The 14,018-nt window shown below is 43.9% G+C and overlaps 1 protein-coding gene across 4 annotated transcripts in view; it reads left to right on the top strand.

The window, feature by feature from the left end:
* nup37 (nucleoporin 37) overlaps nt 1-13,785 on the top strand; it is a 33,964-nt gene extending 20,179 nt beyond the window's left edge. For all 4 annotated transcript variants that reach the window (XM_030720136.1, XM_030720137.1, XM_030720139.1 and 1 more), the window contains 7 exons: nt 3,824-3,896; nt 4,108-4,202; nt 10,846-10,936; nt 12,834-13,009; nt 13,089-13,139; nt 13,411-13,504; nt 13,609-13,785. In XM_030720136.1, the coding sequence (XP_030575996.1) occupies nt 3,824-3,896; nt 4,108-4,202; nt 10,846-10,936; nt 12,834-13,009; nt 13,089-13,139; nt 13,411-13,504; nt 13,609-13,722 (694 nt within the window). In that variant the 3' untranslated portion in view covers nt 13,723-13,785. The remainder of the gene's footprint in view (nt 1-3,823; nt 3,897-4,107; nt 4,203-10,845; nt 10,937-12,833; nt 13,010-13,088; nt 13,140-13,410; nt 13,505-13,608) is intronic.
* Nucleotides 13,786-14,018: the final 233 nt, after the last annotated feature.

The following is a 14,018-nucleotide window of genomic DNA, read 5'->3' as shown; positions in this document are numbered from 1 at the left end:
GAAGTGGAGAAAGTTTGCTTTCAGAGTATATGTTGTGCCAACATGTTTCAAAGTCAGAACTCTTACTTTGAAGGAAACCACCATTTCTGGTTTGTGTTGCGCTTTTCACAGCTTCAAGGCTTTTTTCTGCTCTTTTATCTATATGATGCCAGTGAGAGGGGATATCCCTCTCAGGCATCGCTGCTTTCAAACCTTCTGATTGCAAGGGGCAGCCAATCACAAGAAAAGTGGCTTAAAGAGGGAGGAAGAACCAAGGTCAAGTATCAGATAAATACAGAATAATTTGAACTGCAAAATGTGCAAATTAAAAAAATGTAGCTGTAAATTTGCATAATAGGACCCTTTAATAGATTACTTTATTAGCAAAATATTGCATGTTTGGTTGGACATCTGTAGCTCATGGGCCTCTTGTTGTGTGAGAGATCATGTTGTAGTAGGATTAGAAGGTGTCCAGCCAAGTTTCACTTCCACATTAGACATTTACATCTTTTAACATAACAGGATGACTATTATAAACACTGTTTTTGAGACCAGAAGAAGAGGCAGTTGCAGAGAAAGCGCAGCAGGCAGTGAAAGTAGTCATCACCGCCTCTCGCTGTCACACTGCAGCTGCAAGGATGTGAGCCAAGTTGTTTCAGGTGGCTTTGGACAGGAGGGAAGTAACCCAAGCGAAGATTGTTAGAAAGCAAGAGTTTCCGCCTAATTGGAGTGGTGGATGGGAAGGTTTCGCGGTCCCCCTGGAGGTGTTTAGGCTTTCTGTAATTGAAAAGGAAAGGCAACGATAATTCCTGGCCTTCTGCGGTTTACTCCACAGGACCCTTGAGCCAGCCCTGTGACGTGCGCACTTGTTATTGCGCTGATGACTACCCACTCAGGTTCCATCCCTCCCTTCAGGCTGCACGTAGCTGTGCCTTCCAGGAAAAGTACATCGTTCTCACGGGCTTGCCTCAAGCAGGGGCCCAGAGAGAGAGGGGGGAGAGGCGAGGAGAAGGGGCTCAAGCTGACACCACAGCAGCTTATAATGAGAGCAAGCCTGTAGACTATCAAAACCGCAAACTTCTACTGAACACGCACACATTTTTCAGCCTTGCTTGTTATTTGCTATATGCAACGGACAACATGCTGGCCTTTATTAGAGAGTTAAAAGCACAAAGAGGGCATGGAGAGTGAGGGGAGAGGGATGGGGGGATGACATGACAACAGAGACCCCCAACCAGACTCAAACCAGAGAAGCTAAAGTTCACGTTTGGGGCACTTTACCCTCAGACGCCTTCACAGATGATTGCAGCTTGGCTTACTAGGCAATATCAGTAAATTGAATGCTAATATATTCTTTAGTTTGTGCAGAACAGATATAAAACCTCAACTTGGCATCCTAGTAGCTGTTTGCTGCCATGAATGGGTATATGTGCACATCTGTATTTCTTTAAGTGTCATTTCTACATTTCTTTTTTAATGTAAATAATACAATTACTCTGACAAATAAATAACTGGATGTAGCATTTTAATCAGCTTCCTCTCCAGTGAGTCACTCATCCTGTGGATTAATTCTAACTCCCATCTTGGATTTTATCTGGCAGTCTTCTACTCAGCAGCCTTGGTGAGCTAGGAGCACAAGATGGGAAGGGCTGGTTAGCAGCAGCTAAACTCACCCAGTAGTGAGTTGATTGTGGATGATAACATTCTTTCAAACTGAGTTAATATAGCTTTTTATTTTGTTTTTGGCTTTCATTTTTATTTCAGTTAGTTTAGGTTCAGCCTTGCTCAGATGGACTTTAAAAAAACAACTAGAGCTGCTGCTCCTCCACATCAAAAGGAGCCAGCTGAGGTGGTTCTTGCTGGAGATGCTGGAGAGATCGCTCTCAGCTGGCCTGGGAATGAAGATGGATGGATGGATAGGCCAAGCCAAACTTGCTTTTTTTTTCTTTCTTCTTGTAGTATTGGTTATGTAAGAGAGACTGAATAGAGTTAAAAAAACAAAAACACACGATCTTAAAATCCTTCCCTGATGACTTTATGGGCTCAATCACCAGTTTCTGGTGAATGAAACATGAACTTCATTTTTTAAAATTATGGTTCTTCTTAGGGTCAGAAAGGAGGATTATCCAGGTTGTGCGTTTGCCTACGACTTTTTAATCACAAGTCTTTCGACAATGAGTGCCAGTGGACATTGGATCCACCCATTCACCACTGCAGCGTCAAAAGTGCTCGACTCGAGGCTTCATCACAAAATCTTCTTTCTAAGCTAACTTAATACTAGCTGTAAATCAAGACAAGAGCCATCCATCCACAGCTTATCCGGGTCACAGGGGAAGCAGTCTAAGCAGAGAAGCCCAGACCTTGATCTCCCCAGCCACCTCCTTCAGCTTATCTAGGGGGGGACACCAAGGTGTTTTCAAGTCAGCTGAGAGATATAAGCTCTCCGGCATATCCTGGGCCAGACTCAGGACAAACTGACCCTTTCTGGCACTGAGAATAACCATAACTTTATAAAATGATGTTCAGGTTTTATTCATGCTGTATCAGAAAGTTACAGCCCCCAACAACATGGTGCCTGGGATCATGAGGAGACTGGGAAAGTAGCTGTGGATCACGCTGCCAGGGCCTCCACCCATGACTTCTGCCCAACTCGCATAGCACCGGACCCCTTCAGTGCCTCCCGAGGTTGGTGGGCTCACAGAAGGGGGGGCAGGGTGCTTCTCGGGTCTGCATCCAACTGGGCCCCATAGGCCCTGCCACCAGGTGCTCTCCCTCGAGTCCCCTCCGCAGGCCCGGGCCTCGGTAACACTATCCTGGGCAGAGTAAACTGGTCCTTTGTTCATAGGGGTTGTCTGAATCGCTCTTTGGTCGTGGATGAGGGACCAGATAATTTGCCTTGAGGGACCCTACCAGGAGCAAATGCTCCCAACAGCATAGCTCCTGGGATCACCGGGACACATAAACCCCTCCACCATGATAAGATGGCTATTTGCAACTGGGATGAGGACAAGATAAAAGGATAAAAACACACATATGCATATGTACTCTCTAAATATTTCACCTTTTTTTCCAAGTAAAACAATAAGCCCGGATTCTGCATTCAAATTTTCACTCAAGCAAACCCTTCAAAGGTGTTTCCACTTTCGGAAACCCGTCCTGTTTCAGTCTCTGTGGAGTTAAAATGATGGCACAAGAGAGGGTGAGTTTATATCAACAAAACTAAAATTCACTGGAGTTTCCCTTTTTATTTAATGGAAATGGCTTTGACATTTAATTTTAAAAAAGGCAAAATGCCAGCGTGTGTTCCATGTTTTACAACAAACACTAATACGTAGGTTTAGAGGATCTATCCTAATATAATCTAATCTACTGTAGCAGTAAAACCCTGGAGCACGTTAGGACTGTTTGTAGTGACATCATGCCAAATCCATCTGTGCCTGCACTTGAAAATGTGTGAACCGCTGTCTGTTTATTCTGGTGATATGTGTGTGTTTTTCTTGTCATAAGTGAGTTAGTGTAATTGTGTGAATAATTGCAGGCACTGGTATATACGAGGACTGATTAGAGGGAAAGTCCTCTGCCTGGCGCTGCACGGGTTTTTTGAACAGAGGCGTGCACAAATGGCGTGAGGATTCTTGTTTTTCTACGTGTTTATCTTAGCTTGCAATCAGAATCTCCCTGGCAGCGTTTCTACTGATCGTCATCCAAGTTTTTACCACACACACACACACACACTGATAGTCTCATCCAGAGGTGTCAGTCTAGGTGGTTGCATGATGTCGACTGTCATTGGTCTGACTCTGTTTTGATGCTTGGTCTTTGCTTTTATATTCTCTCTTTGCAGATTGTGCACAGCTGCAGCTGACCGAAAGCTACGCCTGCTGACTTCTGATCTTCAGGATAGGCATGAAGTCAAGGTAGTGCAACATCTGGAGCACATTGGCCACAACGGTGGTTGTCATTTGGCATCAAACTTTCCCTGCTTGGTGCTGATGTTCTGATAGAGCTGCACACACACACAAACGTTCCACCAGTGTAGTAAACTGCTAGAAAACATTCATTTACCAGCTTAATAAGTCTGTGTTTTCTGTTTCTGTTTGCATTGTTTTTCCCCATGCTGTTCCCAAGGTGATGGAGGGCCACACCAGCTACATTAACCATTTGGTGTTCGAGCCCACGGAGGGGAAACAAATTGCTTCCGTCAGTGATGACCACACTTGCAGGTCCAAGCCATTTTATTTCCATGTGTGTGTGCGCGTTGTGTTCCCAGCTTCTGATTTTCAGTTCTGTTCTCTGTTAATGGTGCAGAAAGTCCTGACAGTGTTTCCACAGTGAAACACGATGCTAAGCACAACATGCTCCAGTGTGACTGTGCGTAAGCACAGAGCTGCTTTGTAGCTTTTCTAGCTAATTGGTTAAATATGGAAATCCAATTAGCTGCAGAAAGATTTTCCTCTCTCTAAGGGTGGGGGGTGGGGTGGGGGGAGTCATAAGAGGGTCCCCAAAATTTCCTTTTCAATTAAGGCGAGAGGAGGGGAAAAAAGTGTCAGTAGCTGGGGTCACTGCAGGGACAACCCCTGTAACATTGTGAGGCTAGATTTCTTGCGAGATATAAGCACAGAAACTCTAATGTTTTATTTAAACTAAAAAATGCAGTCAGATGAAGACCATAAACTGTATATAAAAGATGGGCATAGCTACTGTAACGCCACCCGCTGGCCATTAGAAAGAACACAAGTTTAGGGCACTTCAGTGTTAGCTTATTTTTTCAGACCCAAATGTAGACTGTATATATAAGACAGTCTTAGCTTCCAGGTCTGATGATAATAATGGTTCAGATTTATATAATGTCCTTCAAGGAACCCAAGGTCGCTGTTCACAAAAAAGTCAGAAGTCAAAGGTCTCAGTGAAGTGGTGATATTTCAATTGCTCTGTAAAGATGTCCCAAGATGGGACACTGTGGATCTCACAGGGGAGCAGTTCTAGCAGCACTAAAGGATTTGTTCCCAAAGGACTGCAGTCTGGTGTGAGAGTGGAGAGTAAGCCTTTAACTGAGGAATGCAGAGTCCAAGATGGGGTGTAGGAGAGAAGGTCTGGAGAGCAAGGGCATGTAGGGATTTGTTGGTGAGGAGAAGGATTTTATAGGACATATGGGACTTGACTGGGAGTCGGTGGAGGTGATGTGTTACCAGGACTTAAAGCGGACATACAGCAACTCTTACAGAGCTTTGTTAGGCCGACCAAACAGGACACCATTGCAGCAGTCCAGCAGGAGGTGATAAAGTCATGACTGAGATGTTCATTAGGTGGTGGAAGGTAGATTTAGAGATGGATCTGATCTGTGATGAAAGTGGAGAGTCACCCAGGTTACAGACCTCTGGAGATGGTGAGATGAAGCATCCATCCACATATAGGCAAAGATCAGCCACTTTTCAGAGCAATGACTTGGGAGCCACAACCAAAAGTTTAGTCTAAACCTAATAACTGGTTGTGCCACCCTTGGCAGCAAGAATTGCAATCAAGCATTTGTGATAACTGGCATTGTGTCATTCGCATCTCTGTGGAGGAGTTTCGGTCCACTCCTCTTTGCGGAATAGTTTTAATTCAGCCACACTGGAGCTCTGTAGCTGGTCAGTTTTGAGCCTTTTGACCATCACCAACATGGCGATTGGCCTGTCCATCCACATCTAAACAAGTCTCCTCCACTCTCTTCTTCCCCTCCCTCCGCCGAGCGGCCAGGGAAAACAGGAGTGCGCGCCATCTGCTGAAAGATTTAAATTCTGTCATGTTGAGAAAATATGGGACGCAGGAGGAAGACAGAGGCGCAACAAGGGATAGATCAAGTTAACAGAAGACGACCTTCCAGTCAGCCCACACAAACTGAGCCTCGATATGAGAGGAGGAAAGAAAGGGAGGGAGGTTTGTATCTGCATGCATAGGCTCATGACCTCTCCATCACTCTGTTGGCTTTGGCTGGAGGGCCTCTACTATAAGTTTGCTTAGTGTTGTCATCATTGTCCCCTGCAGCTGTGGGACCTCTGCTGTTGCCAGTATGCAACCTGACGCTGCAGTATCAAGGTGGGGAACCAGACTCCACTTCCTCAGAGGAGCTTGCTTTATGTAGTCTAAACAGTTCATGGTGTCAGTGAAGATGGAGATTTTTTTTTTTTTTTGTGGTGGGGGGGGGGGGGTGCCACCTAGAGATCATAAGGGTACACTGCAGGGTCCTGAGAGGATTTGGGGAAAACACACACCTGCTGCTGCTGCATTATGTGTATGGTTTAAAGTAGTATGTCCTGTTCTCCCTGATAATCCGTTTGTTTTTTCCTCAATCCCTTATGTTGTGTGAGGGGGGGGGGGGGGGGGGGGGGGGGGTGGATGGGAATTACAGTAGTATGATAGCCTGTCCTCGATCACTGGTTCCCAACCTTTTTGGGCCCTATAAGATTAGTTCAAATAACCCTCTGTGAACCCACCCAACATGTTCTGAATACATTCTAATGACCTTATTTAACACTTGTAGTTACATAAAGGTGGATATTCTGATGAATTTGTAGCAGTTTATGGCGATTTGGACAGGTTTGCATTGCTGTTACCATTTTAAAAATAAATAATCAGGGCAATTAGGAAATTGTTTTTCCGACTCTTTGGTGTTCACTCGCTTTTAAGTTAGTGAATCTGTGGAAATATTATTGCTATAAAGCATTTCAGACATTTGATTGTTTCTGGCTGTGTGACCTAGACAACTAAACAAGTCGTTCACCAAAATTTTCCAACTTTCCGAGTTGTTTTTCTGTCTCGAGGGTGCATTCGTGTCACCTTTTGCATTCTGTACCTAACTTTTCTGATTATTTTTACCCGGCGTGACTCGACTAACTGGACGTTTCTGCCTTTTTTTCCTGTTTTCAGTTAAATTTGACTGTAAATCCTTGAGCCATTTCAAGCGTGTAGCAATTGACAATCCCAAGTTACTAGCCAATCAGCTAGTTTTGAGCCATCTCTTACACCTAAAGCAAAAACAAAAAAAACCTATCAGTCGCAAATGAACAGTATCTGAAAGTCATGTGTCGATTATTTTTGGTTCAAATTGTCACACGCAGAGGAAAGAGTTACAACCTGTCTACAGCTATCTGTAAAACACGGTGGAGGCTCTGTGGTGTTGGAGATCTTGTCAAAATTGATGGAGTTATGCAGAAAAGTACCATCAGATTTTGATCCATCATGCGACGCCATGTGGAAAGGGTCTGATTGGGAACAGTTTAATTTTTCGGCATGACAATGATCACAAACACACTGCCAGTGCAGTGAAAGCATACCTGGATACAAAAACACACAATGGAACACTATCAGTCACGGATTGCTCTCCCCAGAGCCGGGACCTCAACATTACTGAAGCAGTGTGGGATCATTTTGACAGAGAACAGAACAAAAGGCAGCCAACAGCCAATGAAGAGCTCTGAATGTCCTTCAAGAAGCCTGGAGAACTGTTCCTGAAGACTACTTAAAGAAATAAGACTTTTGCACAGTACTGTATGTTTTCTATTTAACCATCTATTTTATGTTACAATTTTAGCCTCTCTACTAGCTTGCAAGTTAGCGTTTAACAAAGATTTTTTTTTTTTTTTTTTTTTGCAGGTAATGTCAGTGTTTCAGAGCTAAATTCAGTCAGGTTAGCAGAAGAGATGCTGATGCAGACCTCATGCTAGGTGACCCTTCAGGGATAGAATTGGCATTTCTCTCCTTCCAGAGTCACCTTTTGATTATTTACTCTGCTCTCTATAACAAATCAGGTCACACAGTGATAACAGCATTTCCCGTTGCCTCCACTTATTGGAAACCCTGACAAACCACAATGCTCCGACTTTGTTGTTTTCGCACTCATATAACTTCAGATGTCCTTTCCATCTCTGTTGTTGTTGTACAGCGGAGAGTTATTGCCTGATGTAGTGTTATGCAATTACAGTGTTTTATCAGAAGCGGTCACGCGTGTTTTCATGTCTCATGTCTTTCACCTCATTCGGCAGAGGTTATGTTTTTTTGGGGAGCCAGCGCTCTCCATTTGAAGGGCAGAGCGGTTGACCGCAGTTTGGCCGTTGGTGGTGTAGCGTGCAATTGAGCTCTGCTTGGCTAGTGGTCTGAAAGAATAGGGTTTAGTCGTTGTTTTCCTGATGTGGTTTGGGGGGGTTTTCCTCTCTTTTCTTTTCTTCTCTCTTTTTTTTTTTTTCCCCCCTCTTTTCGTTCTCCACAATGGAGGCCCAGGCTGCCCGTGGGCAGAGGAGAGACTAGAGTTTTGACAGGACCCTATCCTGCTGCAAGGGAGACGAGGCAGGAAAAGTTGAGTGTTTACTGTGGTCTTCATCTGAGACGGGGCATATCCTCCCCTACACCACACCGCTGAGGACATCAATCTCTCCAACAACACACTTGACATTTAGATAGTCTTTGGAGGTACTTTATTACATGATGTCTTCTGCATGACCTCATCAGTCAGCGCCTTCCCATGCTTCACAAGCGTTTGTTTTATATTCCCAGAAACACTTGCAGCCTTCCCTGTGCCCCCGTCCCCACCTTTTCTTCTAGTTCAGATGTGGTTAACCATAGATCCAGGTCTCAGGAACCGCAGCTCTCTCCGTCCAAGTGATTCATTACATCCGTGGTGTTGCTGAGCTGCTTTTGCGATCATACATCTTATTTAGCTGTTGGAGCCATACTCTAATCAAGACTGGTGCTAATCCTCGCAGGCCTCTCTGTTTCATTTGCATAAAGTAGGATGCTGTTCAACTTCTCTCTGCCGCTCTTCCCCAGCTGACGTGCGCTTCACCGCCCTATGCTGTATTCCACAGAAAATGAATGACAGCGGGCCGCCCACTGTGAAACATTTGCTGTAATGTGAGTGGAGCGTAACGCCGACTCAGGCGAGAGTGGTGCCCCCACCCCCACTCGCCTTCCTCTGCTCCCACTGTCATTGCTCAGTGTAACATGAGGCTGGCGTTTTCTCTGTCCAGTATAAGTCTCTGTCTTCAAAGCTGAAGGCCCAGATCTGAGAAAAGAGACCCTTTTCCCTGGAAAAGGATGAAGACAACTGTACACTGCTGCAGATTAGGAGCAACCATGAACTTGAGTGAAAACACGCTACCCATTATTTACTCACCAGCCCTCTGCCGTGAAAGCCAGGCATGTCTTGCACGAAGCTGCAGATTAGTTGAAAAGACTAAAGCCCTTTTAAAGAAGATTTTGGTGCGTGGGAATTAGAGATGCATGGATCCAACTTTTCCAGTTTTGATATGTTGGCTTAGTGTATCTGCTGATATCAGCACCAATCAAATGCTATATTCCCAACACTGAGGGAGAAACTGGGAATTATTAAGACACAATTCACAAGTCTGGCCTTAATTGGTATCGTTGCTGGTGCCATCTTAGCAACGACAACCAGTCATTCACAAAGAAAGTTAACCAAACTTCAAGATTCAAGCAGCAAAATGGGGAGGAAAGGTGATTTAAGTGGTTTTGAACGCGGCGTGGTTGTTGGTACCAGACGAGTATTTCACAAACTGCTGATCTTCTGCGAATTTCATGCTACACAACATGAAAGCACAGATCCATCCATCCTTCCTGTAATCCACAGTTCAGACTGGTGGTGGAACGGTTTGGGGGATCTTCTTGGGGTGGCTGTGGCTCAGGAGGTAGAGCATCATATAAACCCCACAGCCTACCCAAGTATTGTTGCTGACCATGTCCATCCCTTTATGACTACGATGTCTCTATCTTCTGATGGCTACCCCTAGTAGAATATAGGTCATCACAAAGCTCAGATCATCTCAAACTGGTTTCTTGAACATGACAATGAGTTCATGGTCCTCAAATGGCCTCCACTGTCGCCAGACCTCAGCTTAGTTCAGTAGTTTCGCCCGAGTTGGGCATGTCCAAAAAACTTTCCAGGGAGGCATCCTGATCAGCAGGAACTCGACTCCAGGTGATCTCAAGATGTCCAATCTCCTTACCCCACGGCGTTACCTCATGGCGGTAACCCATTTCAGCCTTGTTTATTTGTTCATTCACCCAGACCTCATGACCATAGGTGAGGATTGGAATGTAGGTCAACTGGTATCTTCACCTTCAGGCTCTCTTCACCACATCTGCATTCAGTGTCACGCTCTACCTTCCTGTCACTCATGAACAAGATCATGGGGCAAGTGAGTGAGTTTGATAATAGTCAAACTACTGCAAACAGACCCAGAACCACATGTAATTGAACAGAATGCATTTTGAAACTGATGTCTAATCCAGCTTTTTGAGCCATATCTGATCCAAGTAGCAGATTACTGCATGCCTTAATGGGAATGAGAAAACTTAGGGCATTATATTAGCAAAAGCCAAGGCTGTGTGTCCCATTGTAATTGTGATGTAGCAGTACTAAGAAAGCAACCTTTGGGAGGTCAATTCTTTCAGATGTTATGTAAGCGCTAAGGGTGGCTCAAAAGCTGGTGCTATTTTTAGCCGTGCACTCCAAAGCCCCATCTTTGCTGTTAATTAAGAGGTAGTGGATTTTGTTTTTGGATTTTAGGCCAAGACGGTTCACATGTCAAACTGAATCAATCCGTAGCAGAACTAATTAGAACTGATTAGAGCCTTGTGGGTTTCTTTCTTTTTTTTTTTTTTTTTTTGTACCTTCTGCACAATAATGAGACAGCTATACAGGTTTTGGTAATTAATTCTCACAGCACTTGCAAACACAGTGTCCGTTCCAATACTCTGAAAACAAAGTGGGTCAAAAAATGTGCTGCTCCTTCTCTCTCTCTGAGATCGTGCTACATTTTATTGGTGTCCATTTTAATCCTTGTTGTCCATGTGAATTTATATCTGCAGGGTGTGGGACCTGGATGGAAATGAAAGTGCTACTTTCAGGCTTCGCTCTCCTGGCATCAGTGTGTGCTGGCACCCAGAGGAAGTTTTTAAGGTAAGAGGTGGATGCTGAGTCTGAGGTCAAACCCCTGAGTTATATGCATGTGTTGCAGCCACAGGTTAGGCTAACATTATGGACACCCTTGCTTCTCCGAGGCTTCCTGAAACACTCAACATCACGTGGGTGATGAGATGAGCCAAATAAAAGATTCTGCTTAACATTCAAATATAAATTTTGGCGTGAAATGACTTGGTGTGGTGCCCAAGCACACCTGTGGGGAAAAAAGTGTTCCAAAAAGCCACAACAAAAAGCCTGATGATATGTAGCGAGGAGGGCAGGAGACAAAAAAATATATCTTCTCTTCTTGAATCCTTTCATATTGTTGCAGCTGTTAAAGTCTGTTGGTGATTTTCCACTTTCTGTACTGTTGCATGCTGGGACACACTCTAATCATTAGTTAAAGGTGGATGTTACATACTGTATTCTAGTGCATATTTGACTAAAGCTCCACATCTTTAAACCACTGTCATTATAAATGTCAGGGCTTTTACTGTATAAAGTTGACCGTAAGTATACACTAAAACACACAATTAAAAACCATAAACCTCAATTATAAAAACATAAAACACAATTTAAAATAAAAGAGAAGAAAATCCCTAAATAACTGAAAGCGATTGAGAATAAGTAGTGAGTGGGAAGCTCTTATGTGAAAGAGTTGGTTGTTCTGCTGATTAGGAGCTGCAACTCAAAAGGCCCTGTCACCTCTGCTTTTGAGCCTGGATATAAGTATGACAAATATACAAAAAAAATCAAGAAATCAGTAAGGGGTAAATACTTTTTCATAGCACTGTAATTACTTCTCTAAAGTCAGGTAACGATTTAGAGATTTTTTTTGCCTTAAGTGCAGCTCATCAGTGTTCAGTTATGTGCATCGTCACCCCAAATGACCCATTTTTATTCCAAGAAAAACCATAAACGGTATAAAAGGTGGACATAGCTACCATGATGTCGTCCATTTATTTGTAAAGTCCTGTTCTGAAGCCTCGAGATGAGCGGTTTTGCCATTGCCATCTTGGTGTTTTGAAACTGAATGTGACGACCAAGGGATGGATCAGTTGTCTCATTGGCTGGATAGTCCTTCTTTCTGACACTTAGAAGAAACAAAATTTCCAAAATGAACATTTTTATTTTATTCAGTGTAATCCAAAATGAGTGAGTGAGCCCACAAACTCACCAGAGGCCAAGACAAAAAACTGGAGCCTTCCATAGAGCTCAACAGGGACTGCTAATTTTTTAAGGGCTCTGGCTTGGGAAGTGAATTTTCCATTAATTTTCTTCATTCACATTTCAGAAAATCCTTGTATGAAAAGTTTTTAGCCTTGAACTAAGTCAACCAGCTACAAGGTGTATCGTGACCATAAAAAGATTTGATTTGGATCAAAAAATAAAGCAAAAAAAGGGCAAAGCTATAACTTTGTCTGTAATTACATTTAACTGAAAAAGAACTACTCATCCCAGAATCCACTGCAAGTCCCAGATTCTCACGTGGTTTCTGAAGTTTCGTCCTCAGTAATCAACCGGACATTAGTTTAGGATTGTGGGTCTTTGCAACATTATTGGTAAAGCAAGGTTGATATCATACAGACCTGTGGTTCCTACAGGAGCACGTTCCATCATTTATCAGTGTCATGGCTCACAGTGAGTCTATTCTGTTGGTTACAACATTATAGATCATAATCAAATCCCTTTGGGGAATATGAATGGGATTTTTACTCATAGAACCTCACTGCTGAGCTCTATCGGTCTTAGTACACCCACCATCCATCTCTGCTATCTTTGGTAGCAAGCAAAGCAAGTACCGTTTTCAGAATGTAGGCATGAACTTGGTACAGAAATATTGAGTCTTGTGAAATCCCTAATAGATACATTTCAACCTCTCTGTGCTCTCTAGTTAATGGTGGCAGAGAAGAAGGGGACCATTCGTTTCTACGACTTGGTCACCCAGCAGGCCATCCTGTCGCTGGAGAGCGAACCGCTCATGTCGGCCGACTGGTGCCTCACCAACACAATCAAAGTCGGTGGGGTGTCAGGCACCGACTGGCTGATCTGGGACATAACTCGGTCCAGGTGAGAGGACGCGTGGTGCTGATGCCGTTCGATGTATTGATGTGGGATGTATCTGAGTCATGTTTTTGTTGCTTTGCAGTTACCCACAAGAAAAAAGACCGGCTCACATTGATAAAGCACGGCTATTCAGGTGAGGAAGGTCTGACGTAAGCCTAAAAGGCTAAAAAGTCCAACTTTTTAATGTCCATGAATGTTGGTTTCTGGGCTAAATCTGATTAGTCAGTAATCCTTATTCAAAAGGATCTCTGATGTTAGCTACAGAGGCGCCCATTGCTCAGTTGGTTTCACAGAAGAAATGTTTATGAGCAAACACAAGTAAATTTCAGGAGGACTTCTTTTATTTTTCAGACAGTAAATCTACAGTTCTATTGTAGCGTTCAGGACATTGTCCTTCTCTCCAGGTGGTCTCGAGCCAATGAAAACCTCTTTGCTACCACTGGATGTCCAGGAAAGATCAACACTCAGCTGCTCATCCACCATCTCGGCCACCCGCAGGTTTGTGTGTGCTTTCCACAGTCGGTTTATATATATATATATTTTTTAATTTAATGTTCTTTCAAACCATCAGCCCACGTCATGCACCTCTTGTGTCGTTACAGCCGGTGATGATCGGGTCGGTGACCGTCGGATCGGGCCTCAGTTGGCACCGGACGCTGCCGCTCTGTGTGGTCGGCAGTGACAGGAAGCTTTGCTTTTGGATGACTGAGATGTAGGCATCTGTGGTGGAAACTTAAGTCCTGTTTCTGTTTGTGCTCAATAAAATATTTTTCCAAGTATTTGTGGAGTTTGTGTGGAATTTGATGGAAATTGGCTGCGTGCTTGAGCTTTGTTCTTCTTGTTTCTGACCATCCCTTCAGGTCAGCTACAGATAAACGGCAGGCTTGTCTGGTTTCTGTGGAGAACTTGTTTTTCATTTCTCTGAGGAGTAAGTTACATCAGTTGTCTGTTATGTCCTGCCAAGGGAGCTGTAGTTCAAAGGAATGCATCCGAGCGCCAGCGCTACACTTTA

The sequence above is a fragment of the Archocentrus centrarchus genome, chromosome 23, assembly GCF_007364275.1.
Source record: "Archocentrus centrarchus isolate MPI-CPG fArcCen1 chromosome 23, fArcCen1, whole genome shotgun sequence".
Taxonomy (NCBI): Eukaryota; Metazoa; Chordata; class Actinopteri; order Cichliformes; family Cichlidae; genus Archocentrus; species Archocentrus centrarchus.
This window is presented reverse-complemented; position numbering and strand designations above follow the sequence as displayed.